Source organism: Scyliorhinus canicula, chromosome 17 (genome assembly GCF_902713615.1).
Source record: "Scyliorhinus canicula chromosome 17, sScyCan1.1, whole genome shotgun sequence".
In the NCBI taxonomy this organism is placed as follows: domain Eukaryota; kingdom Metazoa; phylum Chordata; class Chondrichthyes; order Carcharhiniformes; family Scyliorhinidae; genus Scyliorhinus; species Scyliorhinus canicula.
This window is the reverse complement of record NC_052162.1, coordinates 31,518,273-31,539,485: the sequence shown is the minus strand read 5'-3', so window position 1 is coordinate 31,539,485 and position 21,213 is coordinate 31,518,273. Positions and strand designations below refer to the sequence as shown.

The 21,213-nt window shown below is 45.0% G+C and overlaps 1 protein-coding gene across 7 annotated transcripts in view; it reads right to left on the bottom strand.

The window, feature by feature from the left end:
* Window positions 1-21,213, bottom strand: part of LOC119952059 (wiskott-Aldrich syndrome protein family member 3-like) — a 115,431-nt gene that overhangs the window by 5,632 nt on the left and 88,586 nt on the right. For all 7 annotated transcript variants that reach the window (XM_038775568.1, XM_038775573.1, XM_038775569.1 and 4 more), the window contains 3 exons: window positions 12,853-13,028; window positions 8,195-8,458; window positions 747-1,129 (listed from right to left, as the gene is read on the bottom strand). In XM_038775568.1, the coding sequence (XP_038631496.1) occupies window positions 747-1,129; window positions 8,195-8,458; window positions 12,853-13,028 (823 nt within the window). The remainder of the gene's footprint in view (window positions 1-746; window positions 1,130-8,194; window positions 8,459-12,852; window positions 13,029-21,213) is intronic.

Sequence of the window (21,213 nt, the reverse complement as noted above, 5' to 3'; positions counted from 1 at the left end):
GGGGTTCCCATTCCAACGACTCGCATAGTTAGATTGATCCCATGAGGAGAGAAGGCTGCCGAGAGGCCAGCGGGAGGCTTCACCCAGGATTTACCGGCCATGTTGTGCTCTCACCCGAGTGCACGGCCATTAATTCATGACCTTTCAACTCAGATGACAACATGTGGCAAACTCAGTTGAAACAGACTACGGCTTTAATCAGTGAGGATCTAATCTATAAGAATGGAAATTGGCATTTTTTTTCTCCTGTTGCAGATTGGTTTGAAGCTGCTTATCGCTAATACAGAGCCAGAAAGATAAAATGGGAAAACTGCTTTCAAAATAGATGGCCTCACTGGTACAGCTCGCCAGGAAGAAATGCCCAACAGTTCAAATGAAATCAATTGCTCGGATGTCCTGGGGTGAAGGAGACCATCCATGAGTGTTGGTGTAGAAGAGCCAAGTTGTCAGATTCAGTAACTCCAAAGTGTTCTTTGATAATACAGTCCAAACTCATTAATTTGAACTAAAATTTTAAAATTGAAGCAAAAACAAAGCAAAGAATGTCAATTTTAATAATTATATTGGACTGCGATTTTTAAAAAGAGATGCAAAAAACGATCTAATTTGAGTAAAAACACCAAAAAGTGTGCTGCCCTGCACTTTCGCTACGTCCTAGAGGAAGAAGGGGCGTGACCTGGCTCTTGACAAACGTCTATCTGAGTCTTCTGAACTTTAAAAATTAGCTAAAATTAATCACAACTCACCTCTCCGAATAGCAGCAAGTAGGTCACTTCGAGCATCACTAATTGGCATCAGAGTTGCTTGGGCTTTCTTTATTTCAACTGCAGTGGGTGGTAAGGCAGAGTGCAGTGGGGATGGGACCAAAAGGGGTGGGCCAGGTGGAGGAGGAGGGGGTGCAGCAGGAGGACCAGGAGGGGGAGGGGTATAAGATAATGGGGGTGCAGGTGGGGGTGGTGAGGGGGTATATGTGCGGCCTACAGCTGCCACTGAACTGAGTGCTAGAGGGGGAGGTGCGGAAATAGGACTGTCAAATGCAGTTTGGGCAGATGGAATGAGGGGAGGGGGTGGAGGAGGAGGAGCAGGGGCAGGTGGAGGATAATATTCTGCCAACTGCACTGGCTGTGCGCTGTAAAAAACATTAGAAATATTAGTCAACACTTACTTGCTAGCCAAATATCACAGCACAGTGGGCTACAGTGGAAAAACCAGATAAAATTACAAGAAAGAAACAAAAGAACTAAAAAGGTCCTGTTTGCAAAAATATTGGGCGGGATTCTCCAATCCCGCGGCAGAGTGCCCATGCCGTCGTAAACGCCGTCGCATTTTACGACGGCGTGAACGGGCCGCTCCCAGGACTAATTCTGGCCCCTACAGGAGGCCACCCTGGCGCTGGAGCGGTTTGTGCCACTCCAGCTGCTGATCCCGGCGCGAACTGTGCGCGCAGGATCTGCACATGCACAGTGGAGCCAACGTGCGCATGGGCAATAGCCTCCTTCAACATGCCGGCCCCAACGCAACATGATGCAGGACTACAGGGGACAGCGCATAGGAAAGGAGGCCCCCCAGCCACATAGGGCGCCCCGCCGATTGGTGGACCCCGATCGCCGGCCAGGCCACATCGGAGCCCCCCCCCCACCAGGGTCGGACCACCCCTCCCCCCCCACAGGCCACCACCTGACCCTTCAATGCCAAGGTCCCGCCGGCTCAGAGCAGGTTAGAACGGCGTCGGCGGGACTCAGTTCTTTTCTTACGGCTGCTCGACCCATCTGGGCCGGAGAATCAGCCGGCCGGCCGCGTAGAGCGCTCTGCGGAGGCATCGTGTGCCGGCGTCTGGGTGGCGTGGCCCATTTGCGGGGTCTCCGGATCGGCTTTGGGCTGGGAGAATTCCGCCCCTTATTGTTTATCAAATGAAGTTTAACTATTTTGAAACCATTTCACATTTCATGAGCTACATGGAGGAACCTTAAAACCAAAATAAGTAAATCAATCCAAATGGCTCCCAAATGAAGAAATAACTGATATTTCACTTTTTGTAACTTTTATTTTAGCACAAATCAGAACCATTCAAATTAAATATTAATTAACGGGCAATTTTATTTTAAGCAGTTGATACAATAAAGATATGCCCTATACAACCACAAGCACCCGCTTACAATTATGGAATCATAGAATTTACAGTGCATGAGGAGGCCACTCGGCCCATCGATGCTGCACCGGCTCTTGGAAAGAGGACCCCACTTCAGCCCACACCTCCATCCTATCCCGTAACCCAGTAATCCCACCTAACCCAAGGGCAATTTAGCCTGGCTAATCCACCTAACCTGCATATCTTTGCACTGTGGGAGGAAGCACGTGCACCCGGAGGAAACCCACGTAGACATGGGGAGAGCATGCAGACTCCACACAGACAGTGACCCAAGCCAGGAATCGAACCTGGGACCCTGGAGCTATGAAGCAATTGTGCTAACTACTGGGCTGCTGTGCCTCCCTAAACCTCTTATGAGGTTTATAAGATTATAATACTTTGGGACTGTAGCTTTATGTTTAGGGTACATAGGGGCTTTTCACAGTAACTTCACTGCAGTGTTAATGTAAGCCTACTTGTGACAATAAAGCTTATTATCACGATTATATTATGAAGGTGGTTATGTGACCTAGTCTGCAGTCTTCTTGATAGTAAGCCTGGTTACTTTGATTGTCAGGGATCAATGGAAGGCATGGATTGTTTTACTGAGAAGATATTTACTGATATTTTACTGAGAAGACAATAGCAGCAGTCTCTGAGTATACCACGAGTAAACCCGGAACCTCTCAAAACCCTAGAAAAGTCTTAGAGGCATTGGATTACAATATGTTGTGCAGGGATTGTCCAATTAATTCTAAGAGAAAGGGGAGTTGGGATCAAAAATGACTAATTAGCAATTTTACCGACTGTATATACAAGGCTAATGTGTTTCACATTCCCATGGGGATGAGGGCAATGTAAGCCATTTTTAGAATCAGAAAATATGTTTCCCGACAAGATCAATGAATACATCACAGACAGCAGTCTGTTTTTGAGTGGTCTGTAGCCATTTGAGAGGCAGAGAGCAAGAGATGGAGGCAGCCAATCCTGCATCTGAAACAGAGAAAATGCTGACTCTATTATTCACCATGCAGAACATGGGTGGGAATTTGTGCGAGATTGAGTTTCAGAATTCATGAGAATTTACAGAAGGCTGGAAGATTTGCCTAGCTTGTGCTCAAGAAAAAGTATCTCCACTAATATCTACCCTCATAGTAAATGTCAATTCTACAATCAGAGGTTACTTAGCTGGGGAAGTCAGAAATAAGTCTGCAGGAGCTGAGAATTTTAGACTGGTTCCTGGAAAATGAAACATCCACTGAAGGAATAGTGAAATGTATAAACATTGGTTTGTAGTACTGCCATAAGTTAAACAGGGACCCTTTTTTCTATAGTTTGAATTTCTCTTCAAAAGTTATCAGTTTCTAACGAGGTTATAACAACCTACATCCCTGCCCTCAGACATGTGGCATCATGTGCAGTTCCAAAGTTCTCTCATGCAGCCTCTGTTATAAAGAACAAAGAACAATACAGCACAGGAACAGACCCTCCGGCCCTCCAAGCCTGCGCCGATCACGTGTCCTATCTAGACCAACCGCCTGTATCCTTCTATACCCCGTCTGTTCATGAGCCTATTCGGATCAGTCTTAAATTATATAAAGGATCTCTTATTTTCCTACTCAATCGATTCAGACCACAAATTAGGTTCACCACTAGCTGTATCCCATAAAGGTCCCCAGAGACTGTCTTCACCCAAATGGCACATTCCTGCAGAAATTTCACAGCTAGGTCATGATGGTCTTGAAGGCAATGATTCCCCAGAGGCTCTTTTATAATATACCTTAAATAAACCCTGTCAAGTGGTCTGGTCAGCTCTGGAAAAACAACAGCAGTAAAATTGTCCAATTCACAGTCTCTGCTCTAACCCAGTCTTCAGTTTTCTGTCCTGTTTAACTGCTTTACAGATATACAGCTCCTTATAAATGTGCCTTTTGTGCTCCCCTTTGTGCCAATCACATGGCATTTGTATGCTAACTCCTTTCCAGGTTAAGGGTAGCCAGTATTTCTTATCCATAGAATAGAATCCCTACCATGCAGGAGGCCATTCCACCCATCAAGTCTCCATGAACAGAGCGCTCTACCTAGGTCCACTCCCCGGCTATGTCCCTATAAATCCGTGCACTGATCATGGCAATTCACCTGACCCACACATCTTTGGACTATGGGAGGAAACCGGAGCACCTGAAGGAAACCCACGCAGACATGGGAAGAATGCACAAACGTCCCTCTGTCACCCAATGCCGGAATTGAACCTGGGTTCCTGGCACTGTGAGGCAGGAGTGCTAACCACTGTGCCACCTTGACACCACTATTGTTCAAGAAAATTACAATTGGTCCCTTTAAAATTGATGCAAACTCTTAAAGTCATTTTCAGACCTTCTTAGAAACAATTACAGAATACCACAGACATTTAAAAGAAATTTCAAATGTTCATTACTGTACTGCTTCTGGGTCAAAAGTCATCACACAAATCTCTCTTTTTCCTTAGTTGGAAAGCAGTCTCCAAGAGAAGCCAGGGAACAACAGATGCTCCAAACAAAGGAGAGGGTCATTTGGCCCAGTGTATTTGTGATGGGTTCTTGTTAAAACAATCCAAAAATATTCTCATTGCCCTATTCTCTCCCTATAGCTTTGAATTTTTCTCTGCTTCAAATGTTTATCCAATTTTCTCCTGAAAGATGTAATGGTCTCTGTCTCATTCGCGTTTTGTGACAAAGCATGACAAATACCAACAACTCTGAGAATAAATGCTTCCTCCAAAAATTTGTCAAATGAAGATACTTTTTAAAAGAAATTAACATATAACACTCTCCACCAGTGGGTGGTAGGATACAGGTTTACCCCAGTATTCTCTGTGACATGAGATCTGAAGCTCAGGCGTGTTATCACAGGATTAACATCAAGCAGTGTGGAGTCTAATGCCCGAAGGAAGGGAGAAAAGTCAGCTAGCCGATTCAGTCTGCCACATTCCTGTGTACCCGTAGTGACGACCCGAGACTGGCAGAGGCAAAGGTGTGATTACACTTTGTCTACTTTCAGCTCAGACCCAGAGTGTAGGGAACAGCACGTTATCAGAAAAAGAAACAAAGAAAGACTCTCTAACAAATCCTCCATGTCACCTGATGCACAGTGCTTGATCTCACAGAGGCTACTTTCAGCACCAAGGTCAGCGACTAATATTCAGGGCAATTCGAAGCATGTTGCAAAATACGAATCTGAAATTGTGCACTGGATTACTCTCCCTCAACATTAAATTTGACCCTGCATTCACTTGGGTTTTGTGCCTATTTGCATCATGCTATCATGCCTGAACAACATTCGATTACTGATAAGATAAAAGGCTTCAGATTTCTAAGATAAACTATTTTTCAGAATAAGATTTTGCTGCCTAAATAATAATAATCTTTTATTAATAACATCAGTCTTAAAAATGGAATGCATTACCAGGAAGGGCCACTGAAACAGAGTACATGAAATACTTAAAGGGGCAATTCTGGAGAGACGGGATTGAGGGGCATAATAAGAGAGCAGTTAATGGGATTCATTGATGTGAAACCCATAGGGTCTATTTGAGCCAAAGAAATCTGGGTCTAGAAATTCTGATGCACCCATTTTTGAGCAGGGGGAGAGGGGGAGTATAGAGATCAATCGCCATACTAACTAGTGCAGCACAGTGGTTAGCACTGTTGCTTCACAGCGCCAGGTTCCCAGGTTCGATTCCCGCTTGGGTCACTGTCTGTGCAGTCTGCACGCTCTCCTGTGTCTGCGTGGGTTTCCGCCAGGTGCTCCGGTTTCCTCCCGCAAGTGCCGAAAGACATGCTTGCTAGGTGAATTAACATTCTGAATTCTCCCTCAGTGTACCCGAGCAGGAGCCGAAGTGTGGCAACTAGGGGCTTTTCACAGTAACTTCATTGCAGCATTAATTTCAGCCTACTTGTGACAATAATAAAGATTATTATATTATTATTATTAGTGAGGGCCAGGTAGCTAAGTGGTTGACTGAGTCACTGTTGTCTTCTCAGCTGGTCTCAGGTTAAGTGAGGAAGGGGGCGACTGGGAAAAGGGACTGCAGTCAACTCAGGTGGGCAAAGGGCTGTGATTGGGAAGATGGATATCACTTGTGATCAATAGAAATGCTGGCCTAGCCAGCGACACCCACAAAGAATCCCATAGAATTTCTACCATTAGGAGGAAGCCCTTCGGCCCATCGAGTTTGCACTGACCCTGTGACAGAACACTCGACATGGGCCCACTCCCCTACCCTGTACTGGTAACCCCACACATTGATCATGGCCAATTCACATAACCTGAACATCTTTGGACTGTGGTAAGAAACTGGAGCACCTGGAGAAATCCCACACTGCACAGGGAAAAAGTTCAAACTACACCCAGAGAATCACACAATCCCTATAGTGCAGAAGGAGGCCATTTGGCCCATTGAGTCTGCACCGACCCTCTGAAAGAGCACTCCACCCAAACCCATTTCTCCACCCTATTCCTATAACCCCTTAACCTAACCAACACATCCCTGGACGCTAAGGGGCAATTAAGCATGGCAAATCCATCTAACCTACATTGTGGGAGGAAACCAGAGCACCCGGAGGAAACCAACGCAGACACGGGGAGAATGTGCAAACTCCACACAGACCGGCACCAAAGCTGAAATCGAACCTGGGTCCCTGGTTCTGTGAGGTAGCAGTGTTAACCACTGTGCCACCGTGCCCACCCCATGAAAGCCAAAAAAAAATAAACTTGGTGACAATCAGGATGGGGGGTGGGTGTGGAAAATCAATGTCAATGAGTGCAATCGAGGTCCATTTGGGATGAGTGTCTGGAGTCAGGAGAAAATCGATGTCCATTGGAACATGCAGGGGGTCTGGGGAGCAGTGAACTATGTGTTTTGAAGATGGGGCCACAAAAAGTACCGTGGTGTGGGCACTTCTTTTGGCCTCTTAGCACATGGGGCGGGATTCTCTCAGCCCGGAGCCGGGCCGGAGAATCGCCGCGACCGGCGCAAATCGCGAAATGTCGCCCCACCGCCAGGATGTGATTCCCCGCAGAGCGGAGAATCGGCACCGCGTGGTCGGGGGCCGCTCTACGCGGCCCCCCCTCCCCGCCGATTCTCGGCCCAGGATGGGCCGAGCGGCCATAACAAAAACCTGAGTCCCGCTGGCGCCGTTCTAACCTGCTCATAGCTGGCGGGACCTCGGCCTGGAACGGTCCAGGGCCTGTGTGTGTGTGGGGGGGGGGGGGGGGGGGGGGGGGGGGGGGGGTGCCTCCGTTGTAGCCTGGCCTGTGATCAGGGGCCCACCAATCGGCGGGCCGGCCTCTCGTGCTGGGTGCCTCCTTTCTTCCGCGCCGGCCCCTGTGGCCCATGCCATGTTGGCACGGAGAAGGGAGCCACTGCACATGCGCGCGTTGGCGCCGGTGCCACTGCGCATGCGCGGACCCTGCGGCACCCAATTGGTACCGGGATCAGCAGCTGGAGTGGCATGGGTTGCTCCAGTGCTGTGTTGCCCCCTGTAGGGGCCAGAATTTCTGATCCTGAGGCCATGTTGACGCCGTCGGGAAACGCAACGGTGTTTCCGACGGCGTCAACACTTAGCCTCAGGATCAGAGAATCCCGCGCACGATGAGTATACGTTTCCTGCCTGCCATACTGCAGGGTCAGGAGAACATTTATTGCCCAGAAAAAAACAAGTACTGCCTGCTTGAGCTTTTACAACATGATTTCTATGTTTTGGCACAATGTAAAGTGCACCAACAGCAGGGTTCTTTAAAAATATTAAGCTTCTCTCTGACTGATCTGACTAAATATATTCCCCTGCAATGTGCCCATGTTTAACTAGGCTGGATGCCTCATAGTTTGGAAAATGCACTTTAATCTAGGCATCACCTTCTCAGCATCTCTTCCTGACTTGCTAAATAGTATAAGGCTATCAGGTTGTCTAAAAGTGATAATCCTCATCAAAAGGGAAGTAATCCTTCCTTTCAACTAGCTCTTAGCTATTCACATTTTTCTAGTATTAATTCTTACAGTCCAATAGTCAGCAGAGTCTTGCTTACCTGTAGTCTTTAACAAGTTGGGGTCGTGGGCCATTGAGAGTAGCTTCAACAGGTTGCGTAAGGTGGGGCTGCTGTGTTCTGGTAAGTGAGGTTTGCCTAACATTTGTGGCAGGCAGTCTGTATGCACGATCCTGTGCTTGGGTTACAGCTGATAAGAGCTCTTTGTTATCGGGTACTACATAGGAAATGGAGACTGCTGACTGTTGAACTGGATGGTTGGGACTAGCAGGATATGAAAGTTCCCCCACATCAGATATGTAGGACCTGTCAAAAAAAAACAAGAAATTTCCGTTTATCTTGAGAACTATTGTTGAATTAAAAAATGGGCTAAAGTTTTGTTGCTCTGGTGTTTGAGTGCGGGGCGTCCTCCTCACAAACTTATCCACATTCATGCAGGTCAATGTGAGAACCATAGAACTTTCACACAGCCACTTCATCTGCATGACTGTAGCTTTGGCTCAAGTTGCTTCTGCGCTGTTGTTGTTCCTCCAAGTTGCCCGTGGCCTTTGCGCACAGCAGAGGGTACAGCAGTGTTATTTATCAATCACATGTTACTTCCAGCCTGCTCACTTTAAAGGCAGGCTGTACAATAAAGAGAGGCTGCACATGAATATTCCTCAATGTAAATAGTTACAACTTGAATGCCAGTGGAGACAGAGTTTTCTAGATTGATGGATATAGCATTGAAGGATATAGTGATTCTGGTGGGCAGGAGCAGAGATTTAATGGTTCCACAATGGTCCAGAAGGCCTGTTGGACCACATTCGGAAGGGAGTCGGAATAGGTGACCAGGAAGCTAACTCTCCGAGTCTAGCCTTGACGAGTTGGAAACAGTGCCACACAAACTCTAATGACCTCACACAGGTGTTCAAAGGTCATCAATGCATCTTCACATGACATCTCAAAGGCAATTAAGGGTGGGCAAAAAATGTTGGATAGCCAGCAATGCCCACATCCTATGAATGAATAATTCTCCCCATACCACACCATCAACCTTGCTCCCTACTCAATGCGCCACACAGCATTCATTCACCCAGCAGCACTCACTGTGGCTCAGAACTCATGCCTAACAATTAGATACTCCACCTCACCCGCCCACCTACTAATGCTGCCAGTCTCACACTCATCTATCGCTGCCTCCACGTGCCTTCAGCTGTTCTGCTCTGGCAGGCTCTTCATCTAAACAATGCTGCACCATCACTAACATTTTGCTCTCTTGCTTGCAGGAAAAGGTGGTACATAAGAGAAGGAAGGGACAAGGATGCCTGCATCTCCAGAGCCCCAACAAACAATATGGCCGCCCACTCATGAGCTGGCTATGACAGGGCCCTCGGCATCCAACATCATTCAGAACATTGAGGTCTTACAGCCGTTCCCAATCTCAGCTCACCCTCTTCCAGGTATCTGGCGTGATGAGCATGATGTTCATGGTGTGACAATGGATCTCTTGCTTCCCAACCCAACCCTGTTATCTCACAACAACCTTTGCTTAACAAATTTCGGCTTTAATACACCCGAAAATTTCTGCCTGTCCAAATATAATAACCCCAGGTGGGTGAAGAGAGAGCAACAGCACAGCACTGATGAAGAGACCCTGTCATTTTTTCTGACACTCACAGCCACCAGCTCTGGCATTGCGGAAACCTTGCAGTCTAATGAAGAGTTAGGGTCGCACAATGGCAGGCGAGGAGTAATGGATGGTTCCATTGCCAACTCACTGGTGGGCAAAGTGACATACAAGTATTGCTCCAGAGGACTCGGGTGAGGACCTTGATGGGGCAGCTTTCAGAACAATGCTGGTTGGGCATGCACAAAGAGGTGCCGTGTGCATTGGCTGACTTGCTCCAGCTTGAGGTTGGCACAGGGCAGGCCGTCTCCATGTCCTCTATTCCATCTCTCTGTCATGCTGCAGATCGGAAGCACTGTCCCTCCCTATCTGTTACTGCCTGTGTGTGAACAGTGCTGATCAGAAGCACTGCCCCCCATCGGTTACTGCCTTTCTGTGTAGAGATCACCTACTCCACTGCACTTGCTCCCACCTCAACCCTCCACCCCACCCCACCCCAGCCTGAGGATGTACCAACACCTCCGCCAAATCTAAGGACTCACCAAAACACTTCCTGCAACAGCCCAAAATACTTCCAGACATTTTACAATAAAAGATGTTCCAAAAACAATGACCTTACTTGTAACTTGGGTCCTGGATCCTTGAAATAACTCTTGTGCAAGGCCTGTTTTGCAACTTAACACTTCTTGTTTGCAAAATGATATAGAAATACATTGCCTCCAAATGCATTCTCCAAATCAGGAACGCTGGTGCCACATCAGCCAGTTGGACTTGCGAAGTTAGCATAGCATCCATTCACAGCTTCCCAGCACACACAAATGGCAGGGTCCATGCACCCTTCTCTTACCAAAATGGCAACATGCCAACACTGGGATCATACGCATGATGCATGACCTCCGTTACAGTGCTAAAAGCTGCACAATTTGAGGGAATTTATTGCCCAATTTTCTTCCAGGTTTCTTCCTGCCACACATCCTGATCTTCTCACTATCTAGATGATCAGAAATCTATATTCTGGGACATCATCTTCTCCATGATCACTGGCAAAATAAGGCAAAATCCAGCTGAACTATTTATTTATTTATTTTTTTAAAATTTAGATTACCCAATTATTTTTTCCAATTAAGGGGCAATTTAGCATGGCCAATCCACCTACTCTGCACATTTTTGGGTTGTGGGGGCGAAACCCACGCAGACACGGGGAGAATGTGCAAACTCCACACGGACAGTGACCCAGAGCCGGGATCGAACCTGGGACCTCAGCGCCGTGAGGCGGTTGTGCTAACCACTAGGCCACCGTGCTGCCCATGCAGCTGAACTATTTAAATGATCTTCGGTATTCCCCCCTAGAAATATCTGACCATAAGACAAATATGACTTGTTGATGTTTCTGCACTTTTGTTGCATCTCCTGTGCTGTTGCGACTGCTAATTTGCTTGTCATTCTGTCCTATTCCTTATGGTTCAAATTACCTTGGTCTTTCTCTCAGTCTTTACTTTTATTTTTCTCCCAGCATAATAATCTTGCTTCGATACTCTCCCTTTTCATAGCTATGCGTATATAGTAATGGGAAATTGCTCTCACAGTTGTTATCGTTTTAAATACCCAATCATTGCCCCTCCATGGAATTCTGTGGATCATTTCAATTCATATCGCAAAGCAACGTAATGTTGTCTGCATGTAGTTTTCAATGTCCATACTTGACATTTCTAGAGAACGGCTGGTCATATAAATGCCAATGTTCCAATCTGTATATTGAAGCAGCAGGACTGCAGCATGGTTAAGTACGATCTTAAACGTTGGTCTTGACAAGGTTACAATGATCCAATCATGAGATCGATCTCACTAAATATCCATAGCGAGTTCTTGACTTAAGTACCTGTCAAGCAGGTGGCCTCTGTCAGTAAGGAACTGGGAAATATCTCTCAGTAGCCCTCAACAATAATATCCAGAAGCCTGTTCAAGTTATAATTTTATCCTTCCAACTATCATTTACCATTCTTGCCAGTCTTGAGCTCACCTCTTTTGAATGCGGTGTGACTCAGTATCCCTAAAAGGAAAATATGTTTGATGGATCCTCTCTAAATTTATTTATACAGTTGTGTCTACTGATTGATTTCTATTTACTCTTGATTTTATTTCTTTAGAATTTTTTTTCATTCCAGACAGGTGCTTCCAACAGCCTGTCTGTCCACTGCTTTCCTCTCATTTTCAGCTATGGGTACTACATCTGCATACTTCAGGTTATTAAACTCACAATCTCTGACTTCCATCTTTTCTTAACAGTCTATTTGGGAATGTCATGCCAATCATCTTGAATAAGCCGAGGAAGTAAATGTATCCTTGTGAGATGAAACCAGTTTTCACACTGGAAAACTCTCTTTTTATCTCACGCTCAGTTCCATTTCTGATAAATGCTACCAGCATGGTGCTGCTATGTAACGGTGCTACAAAGCTATAGGCAGTATCCCATTCTTTGGCGTTGATGCATGCACTTTTTCCAACTGAGGGGCCATTCTCCAATTTCATGTACGATCTTGCAGAGATTGGTGCACTCGTCATTTCATTTCTTCTAAATGTTATCAGCTTATCAGTGGCATTGTGGGCCAGCCAACCTCCTCAACCTCAAGCAACTGAAAACTTAGAGGAATTGTGATATTTTCCATTACATTATGCATCCCGATTTCAAACCTTCTTTTGTTGAAGTGCCACATAAAAGACGATGAGTTAAACTCAAGAGTTGTGGAAATTCGGGATGAACCTTGGGAAAGGATAAGAGCCTGGCTGAAGAGTAGGAAATATCAAGTTCTCAGTGAGGATTAAATCCAGGAAGAGTGGTGAGGGCAAAATCCTGGGATCTTTACTGTTTCTGATTTATATAAACTCAAAAATCAAACGATCCAATTTGTTGATGGCACCAAACTAGGAGCAAATTCAGCACAAACATTTACTTGGCTGTCCAAATTAGAAACTGTAATACGCTGAAGTTAACATAATTCTGTGGTTAGTAACATCTGCCGAAGGAATTCATCAAACATAATCCAGGGATAATAGTTACTTTTCTGCAATGTTTAAGCTGGGAGAGTTGTACCTTGTATCTGGTGACACTGATCCTTCAGAAGATGCTGCGTGGTAGGGTGATGGGGAAAACCTGTGATCAGCTCTAAACTCTTTATCGCGTCCCATCACATCCCACTCTGGTCGTCGGGTTCGAGCTTTACGGACTTTCTTCACCTCACGAGTGGCATCTTCCACCAGTTTCTGTTCCTACGGGAGGAGAAGTTTATGTTCAGGAAATGTTACACAGTTCAGTCTCAGCACTAGTTACCAGGTGAGCATTTCACCTTTCCCAAGTTGGATTTGACTAAAATGGGGGGGGGAGACACAGGTGGGAGTGGGAAGGAAAATGACAGGAACAACCCTTCTAACCTAAAGAAAACTTTATTAGGGTGAAAACTTAGCCAAGTTAGGGTATATAAGATGTGCCTAAATTCATTGGGAATTTGAGCACTGCTGTCAGCTCTTGGGAACTTCCAGTTGCATGAGTATATCTTTTGTTTTGTTTGGAATAAAAAATAGTGGTGATTTATTCAGAAATGAATGTTTACTTTATGGTGCATTATATGCTGCATGTGTGCTGCAGGCGCACTTTCATAGCTTGTTTGCAGTACTCCAGTTATCCAGCAGATGGCAGACAAAAATATGGCACCTTCATATTTCTACTGCAACTGCAAGATGCCATAAAATACAAAGGTCCAAGACGTCAAATTTAACAGTGTTATAGTATTAATAATAAAATGCTGTTCCAAAAAAAAATTTTTGCATCATTATTTTTTGTGTACGTAGCTTTCTCTGCAAATTGCACTAATATTTTTGGCTATTCCCCATACTCAAGAAAACTGTCTAGTCATTTGTGATTATTAACTTTCCCACTGAGTAAGGTATCATCATTCATCCTACAGTTGCTGATTTCTGATTAATAGTGTCAAATTATCAGCTGCAAGCACAGGTCAGTAGCTTGCAAAGGCAACACCAACAACTTTCTGCATTTGCTAAAATCACAAGCTTTCTCCACACTGACTCTCCCACATCAGTTCGTGCAGACCCTCCAGTAATTGATTGTGTGATTCACACTTGCAGCTGTTCTACACCATTCAGTCTTTTCTGCTAATAAATATATTGACTCTGCTGCCTGGATAAGCAAGACAATTTCACATTAGACAGAACCTGGAACCAAACACATGAGAAAAAACCTTCAGGAAATCATATTATTTTTGGAAAGTAAATGTTACCAGGAATTCTCAGGTTCAATCCATGCGCTATACTGAGTAAGCTGGTTTTAATCAGCTTGCGAGTGTGGTGTCCTCACAGCTGGCCCAGAGCTAGGCAGGGAAATAAAATCAACCACGGTTCCAGCTCCTCAGGCGCAGCAGGCCACCAAGGAAGAGGAAACATTGGGAGAAACGGGTCACGGCGGAAAAAAAAATTTCTTCAGAGGGTGGAATCCAGGAAGGTCGGGTAATAGTTGGGTGCATACATCAGCCAATCAGTTACTCTGCAACCATCACCTGTAAGAGACTTTTTCTTAAATTGGTCAAAATTGAAAAAGAATTCTGAGGTTTTGTCCATTTAAATCTTCTGCTTAGAAACAGAAATTCAACAGAGAATTGGATAATTATCTGAAGAGAAAAATTTGCAGTGGTAAATGGGGAAAAGGCAAGCGAGTGGTCTAGACGAGTTGTTCTTGGAGAGAGCCAGCATGGGCACAACGGGCCAAATGGCCTACATCTGTACTGTAACCATTCTATGATTCTTTAGTAAGAACAAATTTAGAAATACGGAGATCATAGGGCTTTAGTGGCCAACATAAGAAGATTGTTCAAGACAAAAACATTTTAAGGTTTCTGTAACATTCTTTTCGTAAAGGCAGCTTAAGACCATAAGACCATAAGACATAGGAGTGGAAGTAAGGCCATTCGGCCCATCGAGTCCACTCCGCCATTCAATCATGGCTGATGGGCATTTCAACTCCACCTACCAGCATTCTCCCCGTAGCCCTTAATCCCTCGCGACATCAAGAATTTATCTATCTCTGCCTTGAAGCCATTTAGGGTCCCGGCCTCCACTGCACTCCGCGGCAATGAATTCCACAGGCCCACCACTCTCTGGCTGAAGAAATGTCTCCGCATTTCTGTTCTGAATTTACCCCCTCTAATTCTAAGGCTGTGCCCACGGGTCCTTGTCTCCTCACCTAACGGAAACAGTTTCTTTGCGGTCCACCCTTTCTAAGCCATGTATTATCTTGTAGTTTCTATTAGATCTCCCCTTAACCTTCTAAACTCCAATGAATACAATCCAGGATCCTCAGCCGTTCATCATATGTTAGACCCGCCATTCCAGAGATCATCCGTGGGAATTCTCCGCTGGACTCGCTCCAGTGCCAGTATGTCCTTCCTGAGATGTGGAGCCCAAAACTGGACACAGTACTCCAAATGGGGCCTAACCAGAGCCTTATAAAGGCTCAGTAGCACATCGCTGCTTTTATATTCCAACCCTCTTAAGATAAATGACAACATTGCATTCGCTTTCTTAATCACAGATTCAACCTGCATGTTTATCTTTAGGGAATCCTCGACTAGCACTCCCAGATCCCTTTGTACTTTGGCATTATGAATTTTCTCACCGTTTAGAAAGTAGTCTATGCTTGGATTCTTTTTTCCAAAGTGCAAGACCTCACATTTTCTCACGTTGAATTGCATCAGCCATTTCCTGCACCACTCTCCCAAACTGTCTAGATCCTTCTGCAGCCTCCCCACTTCCTCAGCACTACCTGCCTGACCACCTAACTTCGTATCATCGGCAAACTTCACTAGAATGCCCCCAGTCCCTTCATCCAGATCATTAATATATATGGTGAACAGCTGTGGCCCCAACACTGAACCCTGTGGGACACCGCTGGTCACCGGCTGCCATTCCGAAAAAGAACCTTTTATCCCAACTCTCTGCCTTCTGTCAGACAGCCAATCCTCAACCCATGCCAGTAGCTCACCTCGAACACCATGGGCCCTCACCTTACTCAGCAGCCTCCTGTGTGGCACCTTATCAAAGGCCTTTTGGAAATCCAGATAGACCACATCCACTGGCTTTCCCTGGTCTAACCTACTTGTCACCTCCTCAAAGAATTCTAACAGGTTCGTCAGGCACGACCTCCCCTTACTAAATCCATGTTGACTTGTTCTAATCCGACGCTGCTCTTCCAAGAATTTAGAAATCTCATCCTTAACGATCGATTCTAGAATTTTACCAACAACCGAGGTTAGGCTAATTGGCCTATAATTTTCCATCTTTTGTCTTGATCCTTTCTTGAACAAGAGGGTTACAACAGCGATCTTGCAATCGTCCGGGACTTTCCCTGACTCCAGTGATTTTTGAAAGATCTCAACCAACGCTTCCGCTATTTCTTCAGCCACCTCTCTCAGAACTCTAGGGTGTAGCCCATCGGGGCTAGGAGATTTGTCAATTTTAAGACCTTTTAGCTTTTTTTAGCACCATCTCTTTTGTAATGGCAACCATACTCAACTCAGCCCCCTGACCCTCTATAATTTTTGGGATATTACTCAGTCTTCCACTGTGAAGACAGACGCAAAGTACTTATTAAGTTCTCCAGCCATTTCCTCGTCTCCCATCACTAGCCTTCCGGAATCAGTTTGAATTGGCCCAATGTCTACTTTGGCCTGTCGTTTGTTTCTTATGTATTGAAAGAAACTTTTACTATCATTCTTATGTTACTGGCTAGCCTGCCTTCATATTTGATCCTCTTCTTCCTTATTTGTCTCTTTGTTAACCTCTGTTTGTTTTTGTAGCCTTCCCAATCTTCTGATTTCCCAGTGCTTTTGGCCACTTTATAGGATCTCTCTTTTTCTTTGATACATTTCCTGACCTCCTTTGTCAGCCATGGCTGTCTAATCCCTCCCCGGATAATCTTTCTTTTCTTGGGGATGAACCTCTTTTGTAATGGCAACCATACTCAACTCAGCCCCCTGACCCTCTATAATTTTTGGGATATTACTCAGTCTTCCACTGTGAAGACAGACGCAAAGTACTTATTAAGTTCTCCAGCCATTTCCTCGTCTCCCATCACTAGCCTTCCGGAATCAGTTTGAATTGGCCCAATGTCCTCAATTATACATACAAACTCCTGCCATTTTTGCTCTGCTGTCTTCCCCACTAGGGTCTGCTTCCAGTCGATTTTCGCCAGTTCCTCTTCTGACGAAAGATCCTAAAAAGGATCAGCCAAAGAACAATAGTGTCTAGTCAGTAAGCAGCTGCTAATAGACTCAAGAGGGTTGAAAGAATTGGGATCAACTGCAGGAGAACCGTCCCAGTAAGGCCTTCAAAGGAGTGCTTCCACATGCACTAGGACACTGGCAACATGGTGGCTCAGGGGATCTTGTTATGCAATACTCAAAACAAGACTGCATGAATCGGACTTTGGGTTCAGTGTGATGAGCCCTCCAAAAGTGATTGCAAAATATATCATGGAGTTTACAAATATTTAAAGATGTTAAGAGAGGCAACCGGGTTATTTGTGGGGTTGGGGTTTGGGGAGGGTGTAAAGAGGGGATTATCAGTCGCTCAAGTCAAGTTTATTATTAAGTTTGTGATTGTTTAGTGACTTTAAAAATGTTACAAATGTTAATGTTGAAAAGAAAAGAAGTCTTGCATTTATTTAGAATCTCCACACACAGAAGGAAGCCATTCGGCCCATTGAGTCTGCACCGACCTATGGAAAGAGTACTCTCCCTAGACCCACGCCCGACCCTATCCCCGTAACCCCACCTAAACTTTTTGGTCACTAAGGGGTAATTCAGCGTGGCCAATCCACCGAACCAGCATATTTCTGGACTGTGGGAGGAAACCGGAGCACCTGGAGGAAACCCACACAGACAAGGGGAGAAAGTGAAAACTCCACACAGTCACCCAAGGCCGATTTGAACCCGGAATTGGCACTGCCACTCCAGTGGCTTTCATGACCCCAGGTCACCTCTCTGCACTTTCCAGCTTTTTAAAGGTGTTCACTTCTGTAATGTAGAACGGTGGAAGCCAATTTTCACCCAGCAAGCTCGAACAAACAATAAAATGGTAACAACCAAGTAATGATGCTGATTGAGGAATAAATATTGGCTCGGACAGCAGGGTTAACTCCCCTGCTCTTCTTAAAAATAGTCCCGTCAGATCTTTTACATAAACCTGAGGAAGCAGGTTTAATGCTGATCTGAAAGCCAACTCCTCCAAACAGTGCAGCGTTCCTCTCTATCAGATCTGAATGGAGTGTCAGCTTAGATTTGTATGATTAGGGCTCTAGAATGGAAAGTGAATCCACAATCTTCAGATCTGGAGGTGAGGGTCCTCCAACTGAGCCATGGCTGATAGATAGTAGCATGTGTTAGCAATTGTGATAAGAGACATCAGAACATTTTGCTTGAATTAAAATCAAATTAGAGAATGTCAAAACGTAAAGACTAAGGGTGAGATTTACCCACCGCCCCACCGCATTAGGCAGTCCTCCAGCAGGATCTACCACCCCCACGGGCATCAATGGGATTTCCCGGTGCCAGCAATCCTTGTCGCCGGGAAGCCCGTGCACTGGCCTCTGACCAGAATATTCCCCCCCGGCATGAACAGCCGGTAAATCCCACCCTAAGCATTTGGAAGAACAAGCATTTAATCAAAAAGAAAATGATTGACGGATTACAGACTTAAAGTGCACGAGAGCAGATTATATAAAGAGCAAATGATGATGGCCTCTTATTTTTATTGTCTCCATTGAGAACTAATACTCGTGTGTTATTTCTCAGTAAATAAATGTTAGGAATGGGGGATCATCATCATCATTTTTTAAAAAATCACAATGCTGCGTAAAATTCTGATTCACCCTGACATCCTTCTGTGCTTTTTTTCTATTTAAAGCATATTACATATTTCCCAATCTATTCCCATTTGTTCCATTAATTGCATATAGTCCTATTATGGCTCATTACACAACTTCTGACTGCGTCTGTCAGCTGTAATGAAAATTAACCAGTGGCAGGCAAAGGCAATACCCAAACTGTGAAACTTATTAAAAGAAATTCAATGCAAAGCCTCAGGAGACCTTTCCTCCATACATAAGCTCGGGAAGGTGCAGACCTTTTTTTTAAAAAATGGGACACTGCTACTTCCAAAAAGACTTTCACGGTAGCTTCCTAACCAGAAGTGAGTTTAATAATCTTCCCAAAGATGTAACAGCATCATTTTGGGTGGGATTTTCCCGCCCTTCCCACCAACATGATCTCTTTGAAGTGGTTGATGTTCATAAATTTTGTGGTTAGAGCACTTGAGAGTTACTCAACTGTGAAAAAAGATGAGACATGGCTGACAGCTGTGTGTACATTGATGCTGTCAATCACAACCTAGTAAGGGAAATGAATGAATGGGTGCAACTCATGGATCTGAGGGGTTTAAACACAGCTGCCTGGATTATCTTTCTAGGAATTGACCCGTGGTGCCTCCTCTGTCTGAGCCAGCAGGTGTATGCCCAGGTGAATGCTACAACAGTATTTGTTTTCACTGCCTGTGTCTGAACTGCTCTCTAGCTTCCAGACCGGGGCTCTTTTTTCAAGGGTCTCGGGAGGTATCTTTATTTAGGGTGACTCGGGGGGGGGGGGGGGGGGGTGAGCAGGTCTTACATTATAGAGGGGGTGGGAGGCTGGCCCTCACATGGACTTTGAGGGAAATCCCCCCCCCCCCCCCCCCAAGGAGTTACCCCCCTTGGCCCACCACGTGTTCCACTACATCAGGGTCATGTTTGCCCAGACCCATAGTTATCCTCGTTCACAAGATACCCGGCCTAGAGTACCAGAGAACCATGCAGGCCTGAAGAATACGCTAGCGAGTAGGTGTGAACCTCAATCAGCGGGGAGCTGGAGTATTGAAAATGGGTCAGCCTCAGGCACCGATCCCGATTTCTCCTCGACTTTGGATTCTTTACCACATCGGGAACTCCGCTACCGACGGCAGGTGGCGGAGAATCCAGCCCAGTATTAAACTGAAAGAGAAAACCTACAATGTGGCAAAGATTAGTGGCAAGCTAGACAATTGGAAAAGTTTTGAAAATGAACAACAGATGACCAAAAAATTAATTAAGAGGGAGTAGATAAATTAGGAGGATAAACTAGTAAGCAATATAAAAATGGACAGTAAGAGCATCTTCAAATATATAAAAGGAAAAGAGAAGCCAAAGTGAACATAGGCCCCATAGAGAATGTGATTGGGGAAATAATAATGGGGAACCAGGAAATGGCAGAGGAGTTAAATAAATACTCTGACTGAATGGCAAGTGTTGAGGTGGGACTTCCCTGCCCTGAGAGCAGGAAGCCTGAACCAAATTTTATCTGGGTGCAAAGTCGAATGGCCACATTTAGATTTTTTTGTTGCACAGAATCCAATTTTCCTCTGGCCTTTTTGCAGATTGAGAATGCTTACAAAATGGACAACCGTCCCCACTGTCAGTGGGTTCCCCGTTTTAAATGGAGGACAAAATTTGGATTTACTCTCGCACACCACATTTGCCTAGTGGACGGTCAGTAAATGTGTGCCAGGTTTGAGAGTTCATGAAGAAAATGGAAAGTTTGTTGAGGCGTTACAAGTATTCTCGATGGTAATCATAAAGTGTTTTGACCCCTTCAAGTGTCACTATTAGATGATAATTTTAATGTAGATGTATTTACAGCGCAGTGCATCATCATGGGGGTCTGTCCTGCAACATTAGGTTGATCCGCATTCTGTTATTGTTCACATGCATTACAGTACTTTTCCAATGGAGAAACTACCATAACATATAAGAAAATAATTCAAAAATGTCCTCTGCTGTCATGTTTTTATGATCTATTTAATTGAGCTAGCTGTTTAAAGAAAGCCCTTCTGACTGTCGAACAAATGGTCCACACCTTCTCCCTTCCATTGACCGCCAGATTTAAATAGATTTCTGTTCTGTCACTGGGGCTGGAAGCTTTCATTATGACAGCCGTTTCATTATCAATATTTGGCTGGGTTTCAAAAGCTTCAACTCAGCAGGTGGTCTTATTACTCCTAAAACTATTGAAACTTTGACAAGCCTATAATAACAGAACATTTCTGATGTGGTTTTTGTTTGTTTGCAAATTTAATAGGCATTTAAAAGATTTGTTTTCCTCAAGTCTTTTGATCCAGTACCAATGATAGTGAGTTTAAATCCAAGATTTTCTTAAGTTATTTGCAATTGCATGGCTCCTGATAACTGCATACTGGGCAGTAGCTTTGGAAGATACATGGGGACATAAAGTGGCACAACGTATCTCATGGGAGAACGTGAGGCAAGCATGCGACAATGTCAAGTGGTGCCAGATAGCATGGGGTGGGACAGGGGGTGTGT